General features: G+C 40.7%; 1 protein-coding gene across 1 annotated transcript in view; it reads right to left on the minus strand.

Annotated features, from left to right (window-relative positions):
* Positions 1-4,683: 4,683 nt before the first annotated feature.
* DCDC1 (doublecortin domain containing 1) overlaps positions 4,684-27,445 on the minus strand; it is a 337,894-nt gene continuing 315,132 nt past the window's right edge. The window contains exons 33-42 of the mRNA XM_066636033.1: positions 25,453-25,660; positions 22,321-22,331; positions 21,838-21,979; positions 19,691-19,792; positions 17,862-17,998; positions 16,174-16,353; positions 14,570-14,720; positions 13,041-13,150; positions 6,327-6,389; positions 4,684-4,758 (exon numbers count right to left, since the gene is read on the minus strand). Of these exons, the coding sequence (XP_066492130.1) occupies positions 6,327-6,389; positions 13,041-13,150; positions 14,570-14,720; positions 16,174-16,353; positions 17,862-17,998; positions 19,691-19,792; positions 21,838-21,979; positions 22,321-22,331; positions 25,453-25,660 (1,104 nt within the window). The 3' untranslated portion in view covers positions 4,684-4,758. The remainder of the gene's footprint in view (positions 4,759-6,326; positions 6,390-13,040; positions 13,151-14,569; positions 14,721-16,173; positions 16,354-17,861; positions 17,999-19,690; positions 19,793-21,837; positions 21,980-22,320; positions 22,332-25,452; positions 25,661-27,445) is intronic.

Below are 27,445 nucleotides of genomic sequence, written 5' to 3' on the forward strand. Positions count from 1 at the left end.
ATGGGCAAGTACTGTATAATCACAGCTTATTTGATCTATACCTGGAGTCCCCAGGTTCTAGTTTTGTGAGATGTCACAAATATTAGATTTATTTTTCTGTTTGAGGAATAGACACTCAGATGTGCGTGTGGAACCTCCTCTGTCTAGGCTAGGCTTCTCCCATTAATTCACACTGCTTGCACCGATTGCTTCTGCACACTGAATTTTATGGAACCCTGTATGTGTAACAAGAGTTCCATATGAGCATCAGAATGCAAGCAAGTCATTGCCAGTATACTGCTGATGTGAATCTCTTGTACACATACAGGGCTCCATAAAATTCATTCTGTAGACGCAATCTGTGCAAGCAGTGTAAATTGCTATATAGTTTTGGTAAAAACATTTTTACTATAAGAGGACAGGGACACCAGACATATTTGTAAAGTAACTTTAATGTTTCATAGATGTTTGCTATACTTTGTAATTAGTATATTATAAATTATTTCCCATGATTCAAACAGAAATATAATAATAAAAAATACATAGATATTTCAGATTTCTAGAGTTGAAAACATAACAGTCTAATTCCAGACTAAAGGGTACTGAGAATCATTTAAATATCTGTCCTTTGATATTGCTGATGCATTCTGAAAGGCTGCCTAAATGATGTTGCTTGCAAACTGTTCCTGAGAACACAGTTGCACATATTTGTGCTTTCCTTTCGCATGGGAGACACATATACCTTTTTTACTGCATTTCTACCACATGCAGGGCAGCAATACTTTTACTGCATTCTCACAAACAGTATGCTGTGTAGAGGTCGGAAGAAAGTCAACCCAATGAAAGGTTGTCAGAGCACATTTTGCATCAACCAGAGTGGGCGTACTGATGAAATGCCTGCAAAAATCTATTCAGCTTACAGTATCAATTAAGTAAAGCTGATGGATGAGTTTCATTTTTCTGGAAATGCTGATAGCCAAATGTGTTTCTCTTTTCTGGGAAAAGGAAAAAAAGAAACCCAGTAAATCCTTTGGTTAATTAGGAAAAAGAAAAGACAAACACTAATTTGTCAGAACAGGTGCATTAAGTTTGATAATGTTTTAAAAAATTTATAGAAGCAGTTTCTTTAAGGTCCAATGTGAGTTATGAAACCTAATTTTCTTTTCATAGCTCTGTGATAAAATTTTATCCACGTTATAAAAAGGGCCTTTACTAAAAATGACCGGAAATCTGAACTACCTGGCCATGCAATAAAAACACATTCCACTGTTGCAAAGTGTCAGACAACCCAGGTTTCCCTGGAAATTGATCGATAAGTCTTCTTTTTACACTTGAGTGCATTCACTTTTTCTTCATAAGATAATAGTTTTTTTTAATGGGGTTTCCATTAATATCAGTCTTTACTGTTAGAAAAAAAAGGCAGACACATAAAAACAGACAAGAACAGCAAAAAAAAAAAAAAGTTTAGTGATGTTTAATGATATGGTGCAACATACCAGCAAGTGTCTATTCTTTTTAAAAAGTGTCATCTTAAATGCTGTTTGCCGCTTACAAAAGGAATGTAAACACAGTTGAAAGAGATTACTTGGGGAGATTCTCCCTTTTTTTCTGAGAAAATCCATGTTTGTAAGAGAGCTGATATTCAATAGCATTAAATGAAAATGTAGCTGGTTATTGTGATGTTTCAACAGCCACACTGCTCAAAACATTTTGCTGACGAGGCAACAGCTTACTTTTGGAACTCTCATTCTCTTTTGATGGATTTCACTGCCTGCCTTCAGTATTTCAGACTTTCCCTTTTTGACATTGAACAATATCTCTAGATATAGGAAATAAAAATTTACAGAAGAATAAAACAGGTAGCTATTTTTACATGCTTGCTGTAAAAATGGAGCTACACTTGCTATGTTCAGGTTATATGTCAAATATATGGCTGGAAACAGTGTACCAGCTAACCCATCTGCCTCTGAATAGTTGTGTTTCAGTTCTTTTGAAGCATTCATGCAAAAGCATGAGTTAAGTTAGGATGTTGTAGCCAAGAATGTTATTGGTTGCACCACTTAACTTTGGGGAATGTTACCAGTTAGTGAAAACCCAGTACACTAACAAATATATGTAAGAGTTGTGAGGCTGTTTCCTTTAATCCACATTTTAACAAATGCTCATCTAGGGAGAATTTATTATGGTACATATTCAGGCTACTGATCAGGGAACACAGTTATTTGATTCATTTCTTATGGCATACTAGCGGGGGACAAGTCAGGGGGCGAAGTCAGACTCCAAGATAACAAACCAGTGACCAGGAAAAATAGTCCAGTAAGTCTGAATTTCTTCCACATTCAAATAGGAAGTGTTCATTCTTCTTAGCATTGTGTTATAGTTAAATTTAAAAACATCTAGTAAGGGGGCTTAAAACCGTATTTTGTTGTGTTGTTTCTAATCTTCCTGAATCTTTGAAGATTATGTTCTGCACTAGTTTCCTTGCATGATTAGGGCCAATTCAGATGACAGTATTAGCATGTCATCCTGTTGTGTGCATAATGTAAAGAGAACCCTCCTCAGTGTTGCCACCATGATATAGCAGGGTCAGTGAAAAGCCACAGGCAGGGCCACTCAGACTGAATGGAATCTGTTTCATCAAAGTGGGTTGAGTAGTAATGTAGCAGAGCTCTGTGCTGAAGGATGTGATAAAGCAATTGGACCGCCATGGCAATTCAGATGCAATGCTTATCATGGGGTACTTTTACTAAACCATGATTTGGTATTAATCTAGGAGCCACAGATTTACTTATTAGCTCCTGCTACTCAGTCCCTTCTTCACATGTGGCTATTCCCTATACTAGTTTGAAGCAAACCACAGTTGTTGTCAATCCCAGCAAACTATGGTATGTCCTTGCTCTGCAAACAAGGATTAGAAATGAGGGTTTGATTCTGGTTTGCAGAGCAAGTGCAAACTGTAGTTTGTTTGTTGGAACAAAATGACAAACTGTGGTTTGTCTCAAAACAGGATAGTCAGGGAATCACTGCACATGAAATGAGATAGAGGAGGAGGAAGCAGATGAGCCTGGAAGTCCAGAGACTGTTTATTCACAAAACACCACACCATGTTTTGGGTTATTTCCGCCCCCCAGTGTGTTATGTAACTTGCACTGGTAGAGTGACAGAAATATGCCTGGTTGTTGATTGCAGAACAGAGACATTCAGAAGCTGCCCACAGAAGAGCAAAACAGTAAGCAAGGATACTCTTTTTAGCCAAGTGTTACATAAATGATAAACATACCATAGATGCCTACAGTGCTTTACGATATTCTTGAACCATTCTAGACTTTCATTCCTTTCACAACTTTTTAAAAACAGAAGATCTTGTCATAAACGATGCTGAGCAAATAAAACCAGATGCCTAGGTATAGGTTTTTGCTGGTCTATAACCCAAATTGCAAATTGTGTGCTGTTAATCAAAACAAGGACCCACAACTTATTTTCAGCTGTCTAAAGTCCATGGTACTGTTACAGTCTGAGACCGAGGGGCTTGTAAAGTGTGATGTGGATTAAGGCTTTGTGTTTTCCAACACAGTTGTAGGCTTCCATCTTTCTTTTTCAATGTGTGGATAATATAAATCTTGGGGATGAAATGGTAGGTTCAATAAGGAATACAGAGTTGAAATATATTTGCTCCCAATATTCAAGGTTCTTAGCTCTGCGAGTTTTGATGACAGATATTTGTTGTTCTGCATCTATATTTGGCATTTGATATCTGATTTAGTATTGATTTGACACTGGCAATTGGTATATGTTGTTGTTTGACAGTTGACTCATGTTTAGTATATTGTTTTCTGGAAGCTGGCATGTGATAAACTGAGGGCACAATGCTAACCACGCCTACTCAGAACATAAGAACATAAGAACAGCCCCACTGGATCAGGCCATAGGCCCATCTAGTCCAGAAGTAAGTCCTATTTTGTTCAATGGGGCTTACTCTCAGGAAAGTGAGTAAGTTAGGATTGCAGCGTGATATACTAACTGTTGATATTAACATATGGAATTCACTGTCGCAAAATGTTCAAGTGACCACTGGTTTAGATAGCCAAATCGATCCTCTATTAATTTGTCAAATTTTCTTTTAAAGCTATGACTTGCTCCTAGCCTGATAGCTAAACAGAATCTCCATATTCAGCAACCTATGTCTTTGAATACAAACAGTGAAGGAATACTTCTGCCTTCATACCTATTTCTGGGCTGTCTGGAAACATTTGATTGGTCACTGTTGAAAACAGGATGTTGGACCAGATGAACTGACGATATTATCTGCAAGGCTCTTCTGAAATGTGGTATTGATCAATATTTGATACGATCTGACAGATGATAGGCAGTAGCCATCAGGACTGATAGTTGGCATGCACCTACAGTCAGTATTTGACTGATGTAGAAGTCAATGTTTGATAGTATCTGACGGCTGTCATCTTATTTCACTGGTCCCATTAGCAGTTGCTGGTTAATCTGAATGTATCATAAATAAAAGACCTGTACAGGTTGACTTTAGCAACCCCTAGCAAAACCTTTGCTAGGTTTTGCAAGACCCTAATAGAGTGTGTTATGCAGACAGCGTACATTGCTTGGAAGCCATCACTCTCTGCCTAGTGCTGGAATGTGGAAAACAATGGCCATAAGCCAGAAAAATTAGGTGTACTGAAATCTGTTTATTTTAGTGGCTTTAAACATATTTGATTCAGTACTGGACTGGCCAATACCTTTGTTAGTATCTATACAATCCACCGATACCTGAGAGAGAAAGATAAAAAAATAAATAAATAAACAGACATAAACCATCCCTGGTTGGAAAATCTGTACAGGCACTCCCTGACTTATGTAAGGGTCCCATTCTGGCCACCCTTCTGTAAATTGATTTTTGCATGTCAGATTTTTTTCTGTGCAAGTGCCGCTCTGTCAGTAAAGAAAGAGCTGTGCAAGTTGAAGACAGCCAGCTGTGTGTTATTAATAGTTTATGGAATGCTTTGCATAAGTTCGAAATTATATTAAGTTGAGGCTTACATAAGTCAGGGACACCTTACGTAAAACAAAATAATTTTTGTTTTGATCCAGATCCCCTGGATCTGCAAAACACTTAAGCTTGGACTTTGTTTCATTCCTGGAGGACCACATCTTTCTGCATATGCTCACTATTCAGATTGGCTGCATCGAAAGCACCAAGAGGAGACAGGCTGACTATGGATATTATAACATAAAGGCCTTATCCAAGGCTTGCTGCTATTTAGCAGAGGCATCCCTAGGGTGGGTGCTAGCCAGTGCGGTGCTTACTTGGAGGAGCCTGTCATTTTGGAAGTTTGGGGGTGATGCAATAAATGATGTAATCATGTTGCTCCCAACCTTCCACATGATTGCACTGCTTTTAATGCCAAAAGTAATCTGGCAATCTTGGGCCTGTCCTGCGCTCAGTTACTTTGCATTCTCACCAGCGAGCAGTGAAGACACGATAGTCTGCAAGAGCACAAGGTGACTGTGCCTGGAGTGGGTTGAATATTGCCAAACAGAGACTGGGGCAGTGTGGTGTCATCTCTCCCTAGGATGACACCCAGTGTGGTCCGCAACCACTGCATTCCTCATTGATGCCACTGCTGTTTAGGAATATGTAAGTTCAAACCTAAAGGGTAATATAAGTTTCATCAATTGAATAGCAACTGAAACTCATGCAGTGCAAAATGAAAACAAACACCTGGGTTCTTGGCATATGATTTAGTGACATTCATCAAAAGTTACAGACTTTATTCTTCAGGTAGGCTACAATCCTATGCACACTTACCTAGGGATAAGTTCCATTAAACTGAATAAGGCTTACTTCTGAATAAGGCAGTGTTTCTCAAACTGTGGGTCAGGACCCACTAGGTGGGTCACGGACCAATTTCAGGTCGGCCCTCATTCATTTCAATATTTTATTTTTAATATATTAAACTTGATGCTACCATGGGATGTGACTGCATTTGGGGAAATGTTACAGACCTGTACTTTTAACAAGCTACTATGTATATTCTTTTAACAATGATAGTAAATGGGACTTACTCCTGGGTATGTGTGGGTAGGACTGCAGCCTAGGATAGTTAAAAATTTTCCTGCTTGATGATGTCACTTCCGGTCATGACATTACTTCTGGTGGGCCATGACAGATGGGCCATGACAGATTCTTATTCTAAAAAGTGCGTCCCAGTGGTAAATGTGTGAGAACCACTGGAATAAGTCATACATAAGATTGCACTGCTACTATGCCTAGGTTCAAAGCTCTTTGTTGCCATTCATAAAATAACCACAGTTCTTTTAATTCAGCAAATGCTTACCTAGTCACTGGAATTTTGATCACTTCTCCAAGTAAGAGCCATAAGAGAGCTGCTTGTGTTGACCTTTATATAGAAAAATGTAAGTATTAATATTGTGAAACATTTAATTTCTTAAAGGCAATCATGATGTTCCCTAGATGTCTATCATAACATTTGAAAAGATTTTGCTGTTCTATATATTCCACAGTATATTTATGTAACACAGTTTTTCTTTATGCTGCTGTCTAGAAATGAAGCTTTATTGGGAAAGAACAGGTCTTTATTGGGAGTAACAGGTCTGCATTTTGAAGTAATATTATTTATGTTATAAATTTTAAAAAGGTTGTCCCTAGCCTTTTTGCTATGGTGTTTTCAAGCGGCTTACAACAATAGAAGTCATAATGATTTAAAAAATATCCTAAACCCAAGAAACAAGGCATGACCACCTGATGGCTTCCTTATGCAGTGATTCTTAAGTCATTAAGGACTACCTCTTCATATGTTCATCTAATTAAATCTGCATAATACTTCCTTGCTTTATCTTAAGACAGATAGCAGGTAGTGGGGTTTTTCTGTCACATGCAGCCTTTTCTCTCTTCCTCTTTTATTATTTTGAATAACATTAAGCCTAAAGATTTTCAAAGCATTTGCTATGTTGTGCCAATTTGGTAGGCCCTAATGAAGGTAGTACCTAAGTAATTAGTTTCTCATGGGCTTAAATAACCTGGTGGTATTTGTCCTGTGGCCACTTTTTTATGGCTAATCTGTTTTCTGTGGTATATTCTAGACTGTAACTGCATAGAGGACAATTCTACTTGGGTCAGGGATGTAATTGCAGTAGTTATTTTTGTAGCATTTATGAGGTTTATGATTTCATATTTGTGTACTGAATCATATGCCGAATAACTGCACAGTAGACAACCCTGGGATTTTTTTTAAGACTAGAAAAACATTGGGAACAAGTAAGTGGTCAGCTATATGCTTATGTGGCAACCGAAGACTTGAATTACTCCATTGTGTACCCTTCTAAGCATCAAGACTCAGAGTGGTTTTTGCTACTCAAAACAAGAGCGTTTGGCTTCTGACAAATTCAAAACAAGTGACAAGAACGGATGTTCCATTTACTTGCATTCCCCCGCTGCTTTATTTTGTCTGTTTGAAAGCCTTCTCAGTGTGACAATCCAAAAACACGTCACACTCAGTGCATCAAAAATTAAACTAGATACTAGAGTACAGGCCAGTACCTCAGTCTAACAGCCATAGATGATAGCCCTCTAGTAACCCTTCAGTCCTTTTAGTTTTGTACCTTCTCCAGGATGTCAAAAACAGATTGTCAAGCACTTGGCAACACACAGTTTATGGCTGATGGGCTTTGTTCAATTTTCCTTGGTCACAAATGGTGCTGACTTGGGGCCCAATCCTATTCTTGACCCTGCACTGCACCAAAAAGAATGCAGATGCAGCTGCACCAAAAGGAGGATGCATGCTATATTCGGGGGGGGGGGGTAAAGGCAAGTATAAAACATTTATACTTACCTTCTGGTAAGCCCTGGGGCAATGTATAGGTCTTCTTGGACAAATGCCCCCTCATTTGGTAGCATTTGTCCAAGGAGAAGAAAGAGGGGGTATCTTCAAAAAGGAGGTGATAGGATCTGGTGTGCCACTGGATCTGCTGCCATCCTGCTGCCTCCTTACCCCCTGTACTTTCCCTTCCCTGCTCAGTTTAGCTCCCAGTCAATTTCCTTCCCATCACTGCTTTACCTTGTCTGAGAGGCGGGGGGGGGGGGTTTCTGGCAGCAAGGCTGCAGTGCTGCTGCCTCTTGCAACTATTTTATGACAGGCCTGCACCATCAGCAGCCATTTTATGACAGAAGTCACCTCTGCTGTGGAAGTCACTTCTGCTCTCATAATGGGCTTTGCATGGCAGTCCATCCACCATAGGATTGGGTTGTTCTTCAAATGATCTGGCTATACATTAGGCACATACCTAGAAGATGGCGCAGCATGGAATATGGTAAAGCATAGTAGCAAGTGGAATGTGGTATGATGATTGGTACTTAAACTCCATATGAAGTTGAAGAACTGTGTGCTTTCTGTTGCACCGAAGTGTAGGGCCAAGTACAAAGCCTCAAGGACATGAAATAGGTGAACATACCTTATGTCTGGACCATATCCTGGCTCGTTTGGTTTTAAATTGCTACTTTGTTTGCTCCCACCCCCCCATTTCTAAATGTTTTTATTGTATTTTATATTTTTATGATGTGAGCCACCTTGAACTTTTTAAATGGAAAAGTGGAGTTTAAATACAATTAATATTAAAAATAAGTTATAATATTGAACTTATTGCCCAATCCTGTCCTCTATGAAAGCCACCAATAGTGGCGGATAGAATTGGGCAGTAAGTTAATGAAGTTGTCATGGCCCAACCCTATGGTTAACTACGGCTACTGCAGTGGCTGCTGCACCAAGTGTTATCATCGTAAAGTACTGTAAAGCGCTTTTTGATGACTTGGGTATAAGGAGTGCCAGCAGGAAAGCCTGCACCATTCTGCTGACACCAGATCCAGGCCTGTGGCCGCTGGGGCAGGTAAATTCTGCAGTAAATTCTACACTGGCCGGTGCAGGAGCAGGGGAATGCGGGGGATGAAACAGGGTGGGAGAGGGTGGAATGGGGGTGGATCAGATCTGGGTCAGGGTCAGGGTCAGAGGAGGACTCTGTCATATCCTACCTTCTGCCCTGGGCCTGGAAGTCCTACATGGGGCTTCTCCGATTTGTGCTAGCAATCTTACTAGTGAAGAGCCAAGTAGCCCTGTTGAGCAGGCTGGGAACAAATGCTCCCTTACCCTGAGGAGATCTCTGGCTTGCTCAATTTCAGCACTGGATAAGGCATGGGCCATGAGGCCTTCTGCGCCAGCGCTGCATAGGATTAGCTGTTAATTAAGAAAATGGACCTCATCTAAATGCGGACGGGGGATTAAAAATAAGGGATTTTTAATTGAAATGTTAAAACTAGAGGAGAGATGAGGTCCTTATTGGTTGCACACACTAGATTTCTAGTGCAGAAATGGCAAGGAGAGGTAGGCAAGGAGAAGAAGAAAGGAAAGCAGTCACAAAGTTGATCATTTTTCTTTTGTTTGAAGAGGTCTTTCAGCACGTAAACTGTCCTGGGGTATTAAATCAACATTTGAATTATGAATAGGAAGACTGTTTAGGAAAAATCACCCTTTGAGATATTCACACAAGTGGAGTCGTCCTGAGAACTTTCTCTCTATAGCATGACCACTGCTCTGTCATTGCAGATTTCTGTTTCCATAGCAGCAGGAATTACATTTCTCTGATAATGTCAGAATCAGAGAGATATGGTGCTACTTTAGCTTAATGATAAAATGGATTCCAGCTGATATTGCAAAATATTGAAATCTGATTTGTTCTCCTCATGGAGCTGATTCAAATCAATACAGGTAAACCACTGGACCAACTTTATTAAAAAAAATTGGGAGGCAATACATTTGATATAAACCAGTGTTTGGACGGTTAACTAGGATAATTTCTTTTATCATGGGATCCACATAACTGCAGTGGTGCAGACTGTTTAGAGCAGCATTTCTCAGCATTTGTCCCTGCCATACCATTTCACATTGTAAGTATCTATCGGAAATACCATCATGGTGATGATGCCATTGCCCAATTACTTCCGGATTGGAAGGCCAGACGTGACAAACTCCGGTAAGAGACTCAGGGTGGATGGGAGGGCTGTTTTGAGTGTGTGAAAAGCACACACTGAAGCACTGTCTTCAGACCAAGCCTCCTACTGCTGCTTGTCACTTTGCTTTATTGGTCTTGCTGCCAGGTGGTAGGGGTCCCATAGGACACTCCCATCAATCCTAACCTGTGCTCGTGCAGCTGTGCCAAGTGGCCTATGCTGTATCCAGCACAGGTTAGGCGAGGGCCCTAGGCTGAGCCTAGGAGAGGAGGCTAAAGGGGATAATTTGTACCTGGGCCCAGGGTCAGAAATGGGGCCCATGAGTCAAAGGAGAGGGCCCAGAAAGTTCCTGGGATCTGACATTTTCCTGTTTCACCTGAACTCACTGCCTGCCCGTGATGCTGGAGGCACAACCACGGGCATGCAGTATTAACTGCTGCTGCAAGCCATATACACACCAGGCTCAGGAATTTATCCATGACCCTCCTTAACACAGTGTCAAATCTGGGAGAAAACTGGCCTGATACAGTAGCTCTTCGTCTTGTGGATTCAATAACCATGAAGGAGTGGGTAGGAGCTCAGGGACATAACTGAGGGGCTACAGCTGCTGCAGAAGTTCATTTTGGTCACACAGGACACTTTCCATCTTAGTGTGAGCTTAAATACAATGATGCTAATTTTCAGCAATGGGTTTTCTATATTTCAAAGATTTTAGAGAGACTTGGGAGTATGCTTGGTTTTCCATATTACTTTATTTAAATGCCAGTGCCACAAGGTCAGGTAGACCTGGACTCCACATCAAGAAGCCTGGTACACCTGGGCTCCAAAGACTATTCTGGCTGTCGGCACCCTCCCATTGCCTTATTTTGCCCCCTGTTCTGCCTGCCCCCATTGCCCCTTTCCCCTTGGGGAAGGAACCCAAAAGAAACTTTGTACCCCCTGATAAAATTTCTCTCAGAGAACCTGGCTGTAGGTAAGGAGTAAGGCCTCTGGCTCAGGGTAAGGGAATATTTTCCTCTTACCCTAAGTAATGGTCCAGCCTGCCCAATGAGGTTACTGAGATCTGCACCAGCAAAATCACCGGTGCAAATCCAAGAAGCCTCGCATAGGATACCCTTCTAGATAAGACTATGGGGAATAAAAATCTGTTAATTTTTAAGTGATATACAGAGCACTATTAGTGAATTGGTTATAGGTACCAAATATACCTCTTTGTTATAGGCACAGGTAAATTAACTGGTTGTTTTATGGCAATACAGATGACAAATCTTTGCCAACAAGGCTGTGGAAACAGAATTTTGTCTAAAGATCCTTTATTAGTAGAGGTAATCATGTGTCTTTAAAAATTAACCCAGAAAACTGATGAAATAAACTCGCTCTCTAGTGGGTTCAGCAACAATTAACTTTAAATGTCTCTTTTCCCTTGATTCTTTTTCTTTGACTGAAGATAAATACAGTTTTTTTCTCAATTATTTAAAAATATTTAAAACTGTTCTGGAAATGCAGTTTCTAGCTATAAATCTCTCCCAGAGAGCTCTACCACCACAAATGACATAAGGGCAATCTTTAATCATGTTCAGCACAGAGCCCCCTGCAGTAACTGCTAGCAGCCATGTTCCATATATGGCTTTCTAGGACAGAAGGTAAGTGGAAGAATTAATGTGATCTGCAATACAAATGTACCTCTTTTCCCCTTTTCTTCTGAATTTACTCATACTGTATAAGTTAACTAAAGTGGGGTCTTGGATTAACAAAGCAATTGCAATGGTATGTGAGCAGATTTTGGAAGCGGTCATGAAGAATCTGTGGAGATGCGTACACAGTCAACAAGCATCAGAGTGCAGGACGTGAGGTGTGTTTCATGTGTACACACTGACGCATGATTCCTGGATCCAATGGGATACAGACCATTTTAAATTGAATGAGGGAATATTAGTGGACTGTTGGACAGGGTCCATCAAAAGCTGCCCATGGCTATAATTTTATTGGATCACATACTTCTTCCTAGTAAAATTGTAAAGTAAGCTTTAAAACATGTATCTATGGAACTAATTCTTGTATCTTATTCCATTTCTGTGGTAGCCGAAGCATGGTACAGGGGGGCTGGATCAGCCTGCACACTGCTTCGGAGGTGAGGAGAGCTTTGCTTCCCTCACCTCCAGAGGGTTGTCTGAGCTCAGCACAGGCCATGAACATCTGTCCGCAGCCTCTGCTGGGCTCAGACTGAGCTCAGCAGCTCAAATAATGTGACTTTAGGTTTCACGGAGAAACCAGATGTGACATTTTAAATGCCTTATAAGGCTTTGGGAGACCCAGGGAAGTCCCGATGCAGCGCTCCTCTAGGCTCCGAGGGTGGGGGGCAGGTGTTCAGGTAACTGTGGGGGGTTCTAGAACGGAACCCCCATGGATATGGGGGCCTGCCTGTATAGTGACTCTGCCTGTATAGTGACTATAAAGTATGTCAGAGAAGGAACCTGAATACAGAAGCTGCTTCCCTTAATACCTTAAGGAGTGCAAATGTAAATTAAGTGATGTTTGGTGCTGTTCCATGTGTGGTTGTCCAAGCACAGGCAGAAAGAACTGTACCACAGTTTTTCTTTTGTATAGAAATAACACTTTTTAAATTGATCTTGTGCCCTGTCTTAAAGTCAAATTAGTATTTCATTTGGATTTCCTTACACAATTGCTTCTATGTGTACAAGCTTCCATTTACAAGCAGCAAGATAATTTAGGAAACAACCCAGGCAGTTCCCATTTAATGTTACCAGAAGACTTTATCCTGTAATAATCTCGAATGTGTCAAATGGCCACTGAGTAAGGATATCACAGGGAATGTTAGGTACTGCATCTGATGAGGCATTGTTAGATTAGCTTTGTTTCAGTGCATACAGTCCACTTGTTCTAAATGGTGGCCTTAGAGTCTCTGACTTAATAAGAGTTGCTCAACCCATGTCAACTTCAGAAACAAATACAAAATTTACAGCCCATGGGGTAATATGCAATACAATTACACAACATTTCATAATACAACCTGGCCTGTAGCTTTTTCTGATGGTACAACAATAATGTTGGTAGCTTCTGGACCCTGTTGCTTCCGAATTCTGGCATAAAGAGCTTTAACTTCCATTTCATGCTTAATAGCTGAAACAACAGTTTTAAACTTAAATAATTGAAATGCTCTCTAATAATCTTTTACAATGCACAAAATTACAATCAAAGTTGCCAGTGGGATACTTGAAAATCTTATTTTGGTAAATGGCCACGTTTGTGGGTGAACAGATACAGTGAAAGACGGGTAAACTCCCTTTTTTTCCAGCCTGGAATTAATCTAGCAAATCTGTTTTTTTCTGGAGGGGGGCCCCTTTTGCACTGGGTTGCAGCCAGGAATTGAAAAACCAATAGAAGGATTTTTTTGCAGTTAAAATAGGATGTGGTGTGTATGTGATCATGATCAGAACCACAACAGGGATAATACCCTGAACCCCCCCCCCCCCAAAAAAAAACACCCCACAGGGTCACATTACACTTTTCAGGTAACATCTTTTGTGACCCTAAACTGTACCTCATTTATATGTGCCATATGATGGCTTCCTCTTACTTCAGTACAGCACAGGCTGTGCCAGGACAAGCTATAGGCTTAATTCAGATTAAATAACACTTTTTAAATTGTGCTTAAACTTATTATGGACTTTGGGTTGTAAGAAAAGAATATTGCCATGAACAATTCTATTGGACTTTTTCAGATTAAAAAAAAAAATTATTTTATGTTTACTTCTAATATTAGGATTCTTAGGATACAGAATTCTAAAAAAAGTTATGTTTCAGAGCCCAGCCCTAAACAATGCATGCTGGCTCACCACTGGTGCACACTGTCACAAATGTGCTGTAAACGTGCTGGGGTAGCGCCAGTGGAAAGCCGGTGTTCTGCCACTCAGCTGTTACCCAAACCACTGGGTGGCGGAAAGGTAAGTGGGAATATGGGGGGAGGTGGGGAGGAAGCGTTCTGGGGCAGGGGAGGTGGGGGGAGAGAGGGGAGTAGGTGTGCCGGTGGGGAGGGAGCAGGGCAGCAGGAGGATGGGGCCGGTGGAGCTCAGCAGCACTGGATCCTGAGCTCCATGTCAGGACCAGTGGCCAAATATGGAGCTCTCTGATTCTGTAGCAGCTTCAGAGCTGAGTAGCTGAATTGAGTAGCCCCATTGCAGAGCTACTTCCTTTACTCGGGGGAAGGGGACAAACATGCCCTTTTCCTGAGGAGGTGGCAGTGACGGCACTCATTTTAGAAAGCAGCACTCATCTATTTTAGAATTATTAAAAATAATTTTAATTGGGCCCATTTTGAACTGAATTTGCCCATCTCTATAGTGACCATAGCGTTCCCTTGAACATCCAGGTGCCAAGCTGGCAGCAACTGTAGACCTGATCAGACAGGGATAAGCAGACCTCATCAGTTGTATCCTATCCATCTTTTGGAATCTGTATGCAGTTGAAACAAGAAAGCAGTGAAATTTACATATTTGTTGATATCTGCATGCATTTTCTCCTCAGACTGCAATCACCTACCTTTCCTGCTCATAAAGGGAGGTCCTGTGGAAACACAAACAATCATATCTCTTTCTATTTCATCCCATGACTGCAGCTGCTCACCATCAGGTGTGTACAGTGCCTTGGCAGGCTGTGGCATTTTTAACTGAGTAGTGCAGCTATCGAGGAGCTGAAACATAAAAACTGCATTAATATTCAGTGGTTCACGTTGGTTTGTGAGTATATATTGCAGGTTAGAAAATACTGACTTCAGTACATCAGTCACAACAGAGGGTACAAATGTACTGATTTTAATTTCAAAGCAAATGTTTTATTTACATATGGTCAATGTGTAAGGTTCAGCCTTGAACTTCTCTTTCATAGATCTCTAGGTAGTTGCACACACTGTCAGAAGGTCAACATTGAGTAGGTACTGGCAACAGAATTCAGCATCCTGAGAATCTCAGATGATGTCACTGAAAAAACTCAAAGGTTCTTATTGTTTTGGCTAACTACGATAGATTTGAAAATGTTTGAACAATGCCTAGTGAAATCTCTAGAATTCCTTGGTTCTCTGGAACTAAAATATGGGCTATGAAACGAGCACCAGTGGACAGAACTTCAGTTTCTTCATTCCAAGATAGTTTCTATGTCATTCCAAGATAGGAAAAAACAGAATGTTACAAAAGTAAATGTATAAAAACCTGCCTAATTTACGTTATTGTATTCATACATATCTCAAACGTAACCTTTTGTGGGACTAGAATTTGAGTTCTGAGTGCCGAATGTGGATAAGCAATTGGCAAAGAGTACACACAGCCATGGAATTAGCTAGAACTGTAATCTTGGCTGCATGAAATATTGAGAACAGAAATTTGACAGAGATGCTTTTGAAAAAGTCCTTTACTTTCTGATACATGAATTTTTATTTCTCACAGTTCTTAGATCATGCTTTGCTACTTAACTGGAAACTCACTTCAGTACTAATAAGATAGGTATTAAATAATTTACACTTGTGCTCTATTATAGCACAGCTAGCAAAAGTATAATAATAGGTGATCAGGTCTTTGATATTGCCTGTCAGAGGAACCAGTGTGCATCTACACTGTGATAATATAATGAGAGGAAGAAGAATCTTGTACTCCCTAGCCTAGTTTAACAGCTCACAATCAAAACCCAATTAGTTTCTCACAATTCCATTTAATGACTCTTTTGTTCACATAGTGATAACTGAAGGCCAAAATGTTGAATTTTTCAAGTTTGTTTCTGCCCCCAAATGAAAGTTAAGTATTATGCTTAGCCATTATAAATGTCAGGGAGGTAAAAACCAGTCTAGATTAATTAATATGACAGGCTTATTAACATGCGGCCTAACACAGCATGGTTTTTGTCTAAAGCACAAGAATCATTTGGATGGTAGGGTAAGAGTTGTGGAGTTATAGAAACAGTAACTAATCAATATATGTTTGATATACATGGAACCTCATAAATATGAACCTTTCCATATATATTTTTAGATAGGGCACTGGTTTATAGGGGCAATATCAATACTTAAAAATGTAGGAAGTAACCTTAAACCATCATCCATATGGAACTGTTATGAAAGAGAAAGTGTATTTTTTTTCTTTCTGTTTTCTCTTTACCTCTGCAATTGTTTTTCCCCAGGCATGAGCTCCTTGCTCAGGTCTATAGCCATTCAAATAAACCCACACTCTTTTGGTAGTGGGCTGGTTGTAGAGATCTCTGTGACTTTTCACAAGTAGTTTAGGAGAAAATGGAGAACTTCTTTTCAGCTGTAATGCTTGAAGCTCTGAAAGGTGCATCTAACATGAAATACAATACATCCAAAGTCATGAAGATGGATCACTAACTCCACGTAGTATTTTATGTTTAGCAACAAACAGATGACTAATTTCATTTTGACAAATCTTTGTAACACCAAAACAGTGGTTCCCAAACTTTTTAGCACTGAATAGTTATCTGATCTTTCCCGCACCCTTTGGCGACGCACCAAAAATCAGGTTGTGACCCACTAGTGGTCTTGACCCCCAGTTTAGGAACCACTGCCTTAAAACATATACAGAACACAATTTGTTTCAACTTATTGAGCAATAATGTTTTAGGGTATTTCTGTATGGGCTTATTGTTGCAGGATCCTGAAGTACTGGTTCAGCACTTCTTATCCATAAAAACCAAATGGTCCTTGCCACCTGCATAACAGACATGGGGAATTGTGAGGTAAGGTCTGGTGAAGCTGTCCAGGTAGGCAAGAGGTATCTAGAACCCTGTGCACCACATTTGTATTGGGTGCTGCTTTTAGCACTTTCATTATTTCAGCAAAAGCAGAAACCTGATGTGCAGAAAGCAACCACTAGAGCATGTCTTTGAATTTTAGCCCAATCCTAGCCTTTCAGTCTCCCTGACAATGCAGCTACACCAAAATGGCTACCACTGCATCTTGTGGGAAGGGCAGTCGTAGAGGTCTGCTCTGGGTAAGGGAACACTTGTTCCCTCCCAGGTATGCCAGTGCACCAGCCTACCTTCATCAGCAGGCCTTCGGCAATTTGCTGACACTCCTGCAGTGCAAGACTTCGTGCATGTCATAAGGCAGTCTATGCTGGTAGAACACACGTTCTGCCACTATACATCCCCAAGGGTTGTTCTGGGCTATTTAGGATTGGGCTGTTGGAGTACTTTTGTTCACTTCGAGTTGCAGCCACTTATCCCAAATAAATGTTTACTAGTAGGATAGGTGCATTTTCCAGCTGAAAAGTTGGAATTTCCTGGTACCAAGTGATACATGAAGAGTTCAAGCTGTTTCTTAGGTGTTTTGTGTTTATGCCTGCAACAGTGCTTTATTAACTGCGCTGAAGAAATCTGTGTTTCTTTAGAATGCCTCTAAGAACTGAAGAACAGTGCTGTTTGGCATTTTAGATTAAGTACACTGCTGTCTGATGTACAGAGTTTTCCTTTAGGAAATGTGTGCACCACTCCAGTATGTGGCTTGTGAAGCTGCAATCATAAGGGGCCTGTAGAGATCTCTTCTTTCAGGAACCATCTAAGGATTTGGGGGAAGGGGAAACGTGATAGCTAAAATGTTTGAATAAGAAAGTTAAAGAGTAAATTCAGTGGCCTAGGGCAGGTCTGCTTTTGTCTGTTTTTCTGTTCCCACAATAAATTATGGTACCTTCTTCTCCCACCTGGCTCCATAGTACAGGGGCTGTTGTTAGGATGAATCCTTGGTTCAGCTGGTCATGACACAGATTTTGTGTTGAAAGCTGTGTATTTTATTTCTCATTCAAACTTTCCAGAACAATGTGCATTGTCATACCTCCAAGTGCTGTATATCTTCCATAAGCTTCATTTCTTCTGGAGTTTCTTCAGTCCAGCCTCCTTCTACTACCACAGGCTGGAGAGGGCTCTTAGTTGGCACCAAACTAGCAGCTTTATGTTTTGCCATGCGTCGCCCTAAAACAAGGATGACTTGAAGCATTATTTTTTTTAAAATCGGAATGTATTACTTAGAGAAATTTTAGCTTATTACAGAAGTAGAACAAAAAGCAAAGAAAGCCAGATTGACACACAATTCTGTCCAAGGCAGATGTCTGATGTTCCTTGCACTTCCAAATGCAAAATATTATTGGCTGGGAATCCATATACTCTTATGGCTACAATTCTATACACACTTTCCTGGGAGTAAGCCTCAATGAATACAATAGTACTTACTTCTGAGTAGACATGCCTAGGATTGTACTGTCAGTGTGCATAGAGAGTGCTTCCACGTTACAAAGAATGGTGTACAGTGGTTGCTGGTTCCCACCACCATATCAGAGCATTCCCCGGACACTCAAGTCAGGGGAACTTTGTGACGAGGTGGAGTGATCAGTCACAGGAGAAAGGAAAGGTGGAAAAATCTCAACAGATGCACAAAATACCACATATGGCATTTAGATCTTAACCAATCCCCTTGTCCTTAGTATGGAGCATACCACCTATCAATACTGTTGGCAATATTTTCAACAACAAGACTAATAGTAACACTGTAACTCATAAACATAATTAAAAACAGAAAACCCTACTTTGGGCAAAAATAATTCTTCACAACCTGTTACTTGTAACTCACATACCACTCCACCTCCAATAATAAAATAGTCTTTACTGTTGTGTTGCCATTTGAGATATAAGGATTACATGTTTTCTAACAAGATTCTGGTTTACAGAATTGAAGTTATTGGGTAAAACTTCATTACACCCAATGATGTAATTATTACATGATGAAAACTAAGGTGTACATTTTAGTTTCCTATACAAAACTTTACAAATTACTGTGGGTGTTTTTTTGTTTTTTGTTTTAAACCTAGTAGATTACTGTTCTGGCTCTGTTTTAAATCATTCACCTCATACCCATAAATGCATAGGGTAGCTGGAACCATAATTAACCATAATGAGCTTTAAAGGCAAGATTTAAGACATGCTTTTCCTTGTCAACATATGGAGAACACTGTGCATGTTAAGTAACATATTTTTTCTAACTCAGTGTATTACCCAATACAAATCAGACAGCAGTTAGATCTGCAAAAAAAAAAAAAAAAAAAATGCAGCTTCTTTTTAGTCTCAGTGGACCACATGTTCTGCTTTACAATGACAAGTTGCATCCTCAAAGGAAAATCTGAATGGAGCATGTATTGTTCTAACAAACACATGCACATGCCCTATGCTAATTCCATCAATATTAAGATCCAACTAGTGTTGTCAGGTAGGCTGTTTGCATTTTGGGAGGAGGGGTATCTGATGCACTCAATCCATATGGAACATGTACTAAGTCTATGTAAATTTGTCTGTTTTACATAGGGAGCTGCAGGCCAACTCCAGATGCAAGAGTTCACATGGTGGAAGGACTGATGGGGGTCCTACAGATTCCCACACCATAATATACTGTACCTTTTTGAGGGGCTACTATTCCCCCAATGTCATTTTAGTGCTTCAGGCTAAAAACATTAGGGGTGAAAAATTCCAAAGAATAGTCTTTGGTAGATGAACCTAGTTTTATTTGTAAGCTAAATGTGCTGACTTATACCTGGCATTGACAAAAATATATTGTTTTTAAAAAACAAACTTATATTCAGTTGGAAAAAAATTGGTTCACATTGTGATACTGACCTTGCAGTTGTCTCATTTTATGTTTCATTGCATCCAGGTCTGCCAGAATTTTATCTTTCTCCAACCAGTTTTGTTTGTCTTGCCTCTCTGAATTTTCCAAAGCTGTAATAAAAAAAACACATTATTTCTACTACAGTTCTTTCACTGTGATTTCTACTACAGTTCTTTCACAGTTCTTATACCTACAGGTCTGTAAAGATTACTGGTTAGCATAATTGGATCTATTTCAGTAAATAGTTTTTAAAGAACTGGATACTGTTAGCAAGTTAAACAGATTCAATCATAAACATGTAATTAAAAGGTAAGTATCTTCATAAGAAACTCTCTCTGAAAAGACTGAAGGACTTAAGAATGCCTGCAAAACAAGTGTGGAATGGGAAAAAGATAGCACTACATTTACAAAGTCAGAGTCACACATTTGGGTTAAGGCTGCAGTCCTGTGCACCCTTATATGGAACTCAGTCCTACTAAGCAGAGTGAAATGTACGGTACTTCTGAGTGATCATCCAGAGGGATGTCTTACAATAATGCTTTGTTTTTGAGATTTTTAAACCCTTTTTGCCATATAAGTTGCATTTAGATCCTGATAATTACTTCTCAGTTTACTAAGCCAAGATTTTTGTGGATCTCAAGAATTATAGTTCAGCAGGCCCAAGGGGGCTTTGAGCATGCTGCACAGCAAACCTCTTTGGAAATAAGGAGCAATTTCAACACTGGTATGAGATGTGACACAAATAGGCCCAAATACTTGCAGGTTGCCTCTCTTGTCATTTCTGCACAGTCACAGATCCCTTGCATGTTAAAAGGTGAGTCAGTTCGGTTATCTTTGAAGAATGCAGCATGGGTGGGGAGCTGGCCAGTCTGCAAGGAGAGAGCAGCATTATTCGGCATTGGCCCTCATGTAGCCATCTCTCCTGAGGAACCTTTAGGGCTCTTCTAGGGTTGCAGACAGAGGGAGCACAACTAATTGTTTTTGCCACTACTAGGGAGGTTTCCCCTTCTACCTTGAATTAGGCTGAATGAAAAGGAGATGGAGAAGACTGGGGAGAAGGGAAAGAGTTGGGCTGCTGTTAGTCATTTGGCTCTACTGACAGGCTCTTTCAATGTCTTGACCTGTCTCTTGGAGATTTCTTCTAAATTAAACAATCCTCTCCCTGCACCTGCCATTAACTAAGCATTTTAAACCATTTTCTGTCCTGAATGGAGGCTGCAGTTGTGGGAACATATCCCACTTAAGTTACTGTGATTTGATTCTGTGTATCTATCCCTTTTGAATACCTTAAGGCCTCCTTTTTTCTCTGTGTTTAATCAGGACACATATGGGAACACAGCAACAGAGGAAACTTTGAACCAGTGAGTCAGATCATGGGTTCAAGTTCAGTTTTGAACTAGCAGTGGCATCATGTGAAAGAATCTGTTCATACTGACTGTTCTTTTGCTCACCCAGCAGCACCCTTTAAACTCTTGCCTCCTGATCATGGTGTTCTCCAATCCATCGTGAGTTTTGAGGGGAAGAAAGCTCCCTTGCTAACATGCAAGGGCATGTTAAACCCTGCAAGGGCATGGAAGTGGAGGAAGAAATGAGGTGCAAGCAAGAAACCATTCTTTGTGCCTTGCTTCCTGATGCTGGGTACACACAGCCACTCTTGGGAGGGAGCAGCAGATGGCTTATCCCATGGAGGGGATCACTCTGATGGTGATAGAGGTGGGAGGCAGTTGCTGCTCCCCCAATCCCCTGCCTGAGGTGATGCTTCAAAATGCCAGCAGTGGAGGACATAGGTACACACTGAGCTACCTTAACTGAATCTGACTGTAGCTCCATCTAGCTCAGTATTGGGCACTACTGGTAATACTAGTAGAAACATCTAACAACCATTGCCTTGATATTGGTGCTCTTAACAATATTAATTCCACACATGGATGGAAAAAAATAAAACTAATAAATAAAAACACTGCATGTGTGCGTGTTGTGTGTCTACCATTCAAAGGGGGGAAAAATCAACTGGACATGCCCAATAACTTCAGCACACACAAATTGGTTATTCATTAGCTAAATTTTTATATGATAGTAATATGATTATTTTGCAGCATCTGGGTGTCATCATAACAACATAACAATCAAATGTTCATTTTGTTTCATAACTTACCATCCAAAGGCAGGAAAGGTTCTCCACTGGAAACCCAGACCTCAATTGGAGTTTTAAGAATGATAGTGAGCAAACTATCATCAATCAAGTTCATGTCTGAAGTCATCACTGTTGATTTAGGGTTGATGTTCATTTCTTCTGCCTGATTATCTTGGTGTAGAGAAAAAGTGGTCTGGTTTATCTTCACAGCTCCTCAGGACAGCTCTTTTACTGTCATTTGTGGGCTTCCTCCCCTTTCAAGTTGCTCCATTTCTGGTTTCATATTTGTGTTCATAAATTGATATTTAAGGTTTGTTCACAGTTGAACAGACATTGGATTGTAATGCTACATCATCATTTAAGGCCTTGCAACAGAGGTGAAAGCTCTACCAATGTTAAGGGCTTTGTTGCTTGTACAAAAAGAACAAGGGAAATGCACGATTAAGTCACACTTAGGGTGACAGCGGACACAACATGAATGTGCTACAGCAGACATGCATGAACTTGTGTCTTTTCTCCTGCACATGGGGTGTGCATGATTTTCTTTGGGAAAGGTTTAGCCTCCCTTCCCCATAGATCCTAGTGTAAATCACACCCTCTCTCCATTCCTGCTGTTGCAAAACCTTTAAAGAAATGGAGATGCAACCACAAATCTGCCATCATCATGTCATGTTTGGTCCCTTATCTTTGCTGGTTTCTAAAATCTCATTCTCATTTTAACTTATCTCCTGTTAATTCTCTACTTAGCCTTGCTTTTCATCCTCCTCCTTTATGTTGTCATCATTGTCTTCCATCCACTGTTCAAAGTAAGCACCACATTGAATATCAAGAATGATACTGACTAACATTCAAAGGAATGTTGGCCTTTTTGTGCTGGGGAAACAAAATGATGAGCAATTTCCCAAGCTCTACAGTGCTGAAGTGATGATCTAGCTTGGTTTTTAACCTTTCCTAGCTTACACTTTACATTTTTGAACTGATGTATAAGAATCTGTAAACTTCGTAAGACTTTGAAGGATGCCTGATACAAAGCACCAGGAATTTTATGATGAGAGGTTTCTTGTGGGTTCACTTATTGAGTAGAAAATGAATAGGCAAGAAATGGGGCAATGAAGCAGGCTGAGTCCCTTAACGGTGGAAAATAATAAATAGGAAACAGATACATAAAAGAAAAAAAAGAGGCAAGCAAAATATACAGGAAAGAAATACATAAAGGAAAATGTATAGGCAAGCAAAAAGAGAGCACCAAAAGTAAACCAGATTATATTAAAAGCAGTCTCTGAGGACTCCAGGTAAGGCTTTTTGGAGCAGACTTGAGTGTTGCATCGTGACCCAATGCACATCAGGTTGCAACCCGCAATTTGGGAAATGCTGTTGTATACCCTTGTGCAGGTTAGGGGCAGTATCAGAGGATGTTATTTGAGAGTTAAGAGGGCATTGTCCTGGTAACCTCATCTGTGCATCCAATGATCCCTACTAACTTCTTTACAAATGGAACGACATATTAATATATCTGACCTACTGTATATAATTTGCACTGGTTGCCTTTGCCTAACCAAGATGTTCATGGGTCATGAGCCAATTTCAGGTTGATCCCCATTCATTTCAATGTGTCTTTTTAAAATACTTGGTGGTACCTTAGTATGTGACTGCATTTGGGGAAATGTTACACATCTATACTTTTAGGCTACTATGAATATGTTTTTAACAATGATAGTCAATGGGGTTATGCCTGGGTAAGTGTGAGTATGACTGCAGCCTTTGGAATATTTGTCGAATAAAATAGGTCAGCAACTACTTGGGAGAGTTAGGAGGGTTCCTCTTTATTTTAAATAAATTTTTATATTTACTGTAAACTTCTAATCTAGTTAATTAATTGAGTGATTTGACTTGTCATATGAGGTGCGTTAAAAATTTTTCTGCTTGATGATGTCTGTTCCGGCCATAACATCACTTCAAGGTTAATGACATCACTTCTGGTGGGTCCTGACAGATCATTCTAAAAAGTGGGTCCCACTACCAAAAAGTTTGAGAAACACTGGTCTAGCAAGTTCCTAAATCCTTCAAAACTAGATATAGTTCAATAAAATAATACCCATTCTGCCTCTTATTTAAAACGGTGTTAATTTTTTTTTAAAATCCCCTTTCAAAATAGTGTCATATGGTTCCTAGTTTGCTTCTAGGCACAATTCAAAGTCTTGGCAATTATCTTTAAAGTCCTTTATGCTTGGGTCTAGAATATATAAAGGGCCAACTCCTTCCACATTATCTTGATCATGTATTGATATCACCTTTAGACATTCTGATCCATGTGCTACCAGCTGAAGCTTGGCTAGTGGTGACACATGAAAGAATTCAGTAGTGGGGTCTAGACTGGTTTGTAAAATTTGCTTTGTTGGGTTCCATGTTGCAAATTTGTCATAAAGTAGCGGTGGCGGTGTTTTTTGCTAGTCATTTGGTCTGGCCTGAGTGCTATTTACATCCTGGCCTGTGGTATTAATCGATTTATGATGCTCCTGCTGACTTTGTTGTTACTTTTAAAAATTATTTTATTGTTTTACTTTTGCTTGAATTTTGTTTTATTTCCGTATTGTAAACTGCTTTATTAATGGCCCATTGTGGGTGGAAAAGCAGCATAGAAATGCTAGTAAACAAACAAATATGCAGAAGTGGTGTGTAATTCTCCGTTATGTCCATCACAGTACAGTGGACAGATCAAAATTTGCATAAGCAAGCTGCAGGAAAAAAACAATTCAGGAGGGATAGCCATGTTGGTCTGTGGCAATAAAAACAGCAATGAATCTCATGGAAACTTGAACACTGACATTTCTTTCTGTGGACTAGAGTCCAGTGGAAGAACAATGAAGTCTTCCAGGACACATAGCTGCTAACCAGAAAATCATCATTCTTCAACCCCAAACCTTCTCTCCCCGCCCCCCCGCCCCCCCCCCCCCCAAAAAAAGTCAAGGGGAGACTCTGGCCATAAATTGCTGAAGGAAATTTATCAGCAAGTTTGATTTTTTCATTCTGGACTTTATCAGGTCCAGTATTATTGCTAATCACTGCTCTTGTGAATGTACTTATCTTGTATGTATTTGAGCTTTTCATGGATATGTCACAAATGTCACCTTGTGCATTTCATGGCCTTTTAACCCCACAGTTTAGTTGAAATGAATGCCATTTGTAAATGAAATCAAGGATAAAGTATTAGCAAAGGACTGATATATTCCTGCAGCTTACTTTTTATGCCAACTTGATAAGCTTTCAATCTGTGTGTGTGTGAGAGAGAGAGAGAGAAAGAATAATTTTTGGTCCATTCAAAGATCATGAAAAAGATATACTATACTGTAGAAATCACTAAAGGAATTAGAGCTTGCAGAAACCCTCTCAATACAAAACAAAAATTAAACATTTGGTAAATTACGGTTCACTAGTAATAATCTTTTCTCCAAGAGACTCCACACTATTCTTTGTGGAAAAAAGAAAGCAATGTGAGAGATTTCGAAGATATTCTGTTGGTGGTAAACCAGCAAAAACACTACCTACAGCTTTACTTTAGCTCTGTGAATTCAGATAATCTACATACCTGTTAAATACAAATTTAAATTGGGAATTTGCTGAGGGAGGTAATTTTACCTTTCGTGGACAACACAGGTATATTTTCATCAGGGCCAGGGACAAAATGTGCTTTTTTATCTTTTTCTTCAGACTTCTGCTTTCTGTAAAAATCATTTATAGCGCATAAGACTAAATCCTGCAGTGTAAGGATTAAAGTCCCCTCTCTGTTGTACAGTCTACAGGTTGTCCTGTTAAGTTCAAGTCGTCTTGTACATAAAGAAAGCAGCTGAAAAGGAAGGGAAAGTTAATAAAATATTGTTAAGTTTGCTAACTTGAAGTACTTAATAGAAATTCTTATTAATGTTGCCATTTCCAGATTTCCCAAATTTCTGGGACTTTTACAAAGTGGAAGGTATTAAAGCTGCCAGATTTGGACATATTGAAGCAGTACATACTGATTGCACAGGATTAATTAATTTGGTTGAACACATCAAGTAAGACAGGAACTATTCTTAAAGTTAAGTTAAAATGCAGCAGGAGCCCAGCTGAGCCTTGTCATACCCATACCAACCTCTTCCTTGAGGGAGTCAGTGAAAATCCACATAGCAGCATGAGGAGTTGTCCAAAGGCCTGAGAGCCCAATCCTGAGCTCTTACCACTGGTCCACCACTGCCAGTGTGTGTTACAAACATGCCATCAGCCCAGCGCCGATGGACTGCCACTGCTCCGCTACTCTGTAGTTGCCCAAACAACCAGAAAGGTACAACCAGAAAGGGCAGCAGAAAGGTAGGTGGGGACGTGGGGGAGGTGGGAGGCGGTGTTCTGGGGCAGGGGGAGGGCAAGGAGAGGGCGGGGAGGAGGCATGCCGGGGGGAGGGAGTGGGGTGGAAAGGAGCTCCACTCCTCTGCATCCAGAGCCTCTGTGTTGGGCTGCTGGCCGGACAAGGAGGCTTTTGATTATACAGCAGCCCAAGGGCTGCCGCAGAATCAAGTAGCCCCATTGCGGGGCTGCTTGTCTTTCCCGGGGGAAGGAGACAAATGTCCCTTTCCCTCGAGGAGCTGCCGGCAGCTGCCCTGTTCTGCAAAGTTGCCGCGGCAGCCGCTTCGGCACTGCAGTAGTCCCAGCGCAACAGGCAACTCAGGATTGGGCTGTGAGACAACTACAGGTGAGGAATCCCATCACAGTTGAAGAATCAGCCTGCTTTTTGTTGAGGGGCCAAAGTCAACTGTTTGTTTATAATTTGCCTGCTAATGATGCCATTCCTGAAGCATCACCACCTGAGTCAAGCCTGCTTAATTCTCTCTGAGCCAAGAGAGACTGAGCTGTCCCTGTGGAGTGAGGAGAAGGAGACCCCTGTGGTTCTAGGGAGATTCATGACTGGATCTTTTGACATTCATGTCATCAAAGCAGCCATGGGAGCTTCACATCACTGGAGCAGCAGCGCTGGTAAAGGGGGTTTTAAACCCCTCTCAATGGAAAGAGAATGGCACTCTTTATGTGCTCAAAGGCATTTTGGGTTTATTCCCACTAGACAATCCCACTACACCAGGGCTTTTCAGACTGTGGGCCCTGGCCTCTGCCCCCTTAAGGGGTGGGGACAGCAAGGAGGCAGGGAGAAGGCAGCAGTGCAATCCCCAGGAAAGTGAAAGTGGAGCAATCGTGCAACACCCTTGCAAAATCAGAAGTGGAGTGCAATCGCTCCACTTTCACTTTTGAAGCTTTCGGGAACCCTGCAGAGGGTCACGCAGGGCTCCCCGCACCCCTGGGAGGCTGCAGGAGGCTCTGGTAAGTACAACCAAGTCCCTGTAGCCTCCTGAGTGGCGCAATCCTGGGGATCACGCTATTGCCTCCTCCCTGTCTCCTCGCTGCCTCCCTCCGCCCCCACAAGGACTTGGAGCAGTTTTCAAACTCCCGGAGAGTGGAGCTGCCCATTAGCTGCCCATTTCAAACTCCCGGAGAGTTTGAAAACCGCTGCAGTAGACTGACCCCAGTGGAGGGGCAAGTTTGGGAGTGTGCTTTGGAATTAGCTTTCGTGCACATGTGTGTGTTCAGCTGTGATGTGTGGAGAGGC

This window comes from Tiliqua scincoides, chromosome 1, assembly GCF_035046505.1.
Source record: "Tiliqua scincoides isolate rTilSci1 chromosome 1, rTilSci1.hap2, whole genome shotgun sequence".
NCBI classification, from domain to species: domain Eukaryota; kingdom Metazoa; phylum Chordata; class Lepidosauria; order Squamata; family Scincidae; genus Tiliqua; species Tiliqua scincoides.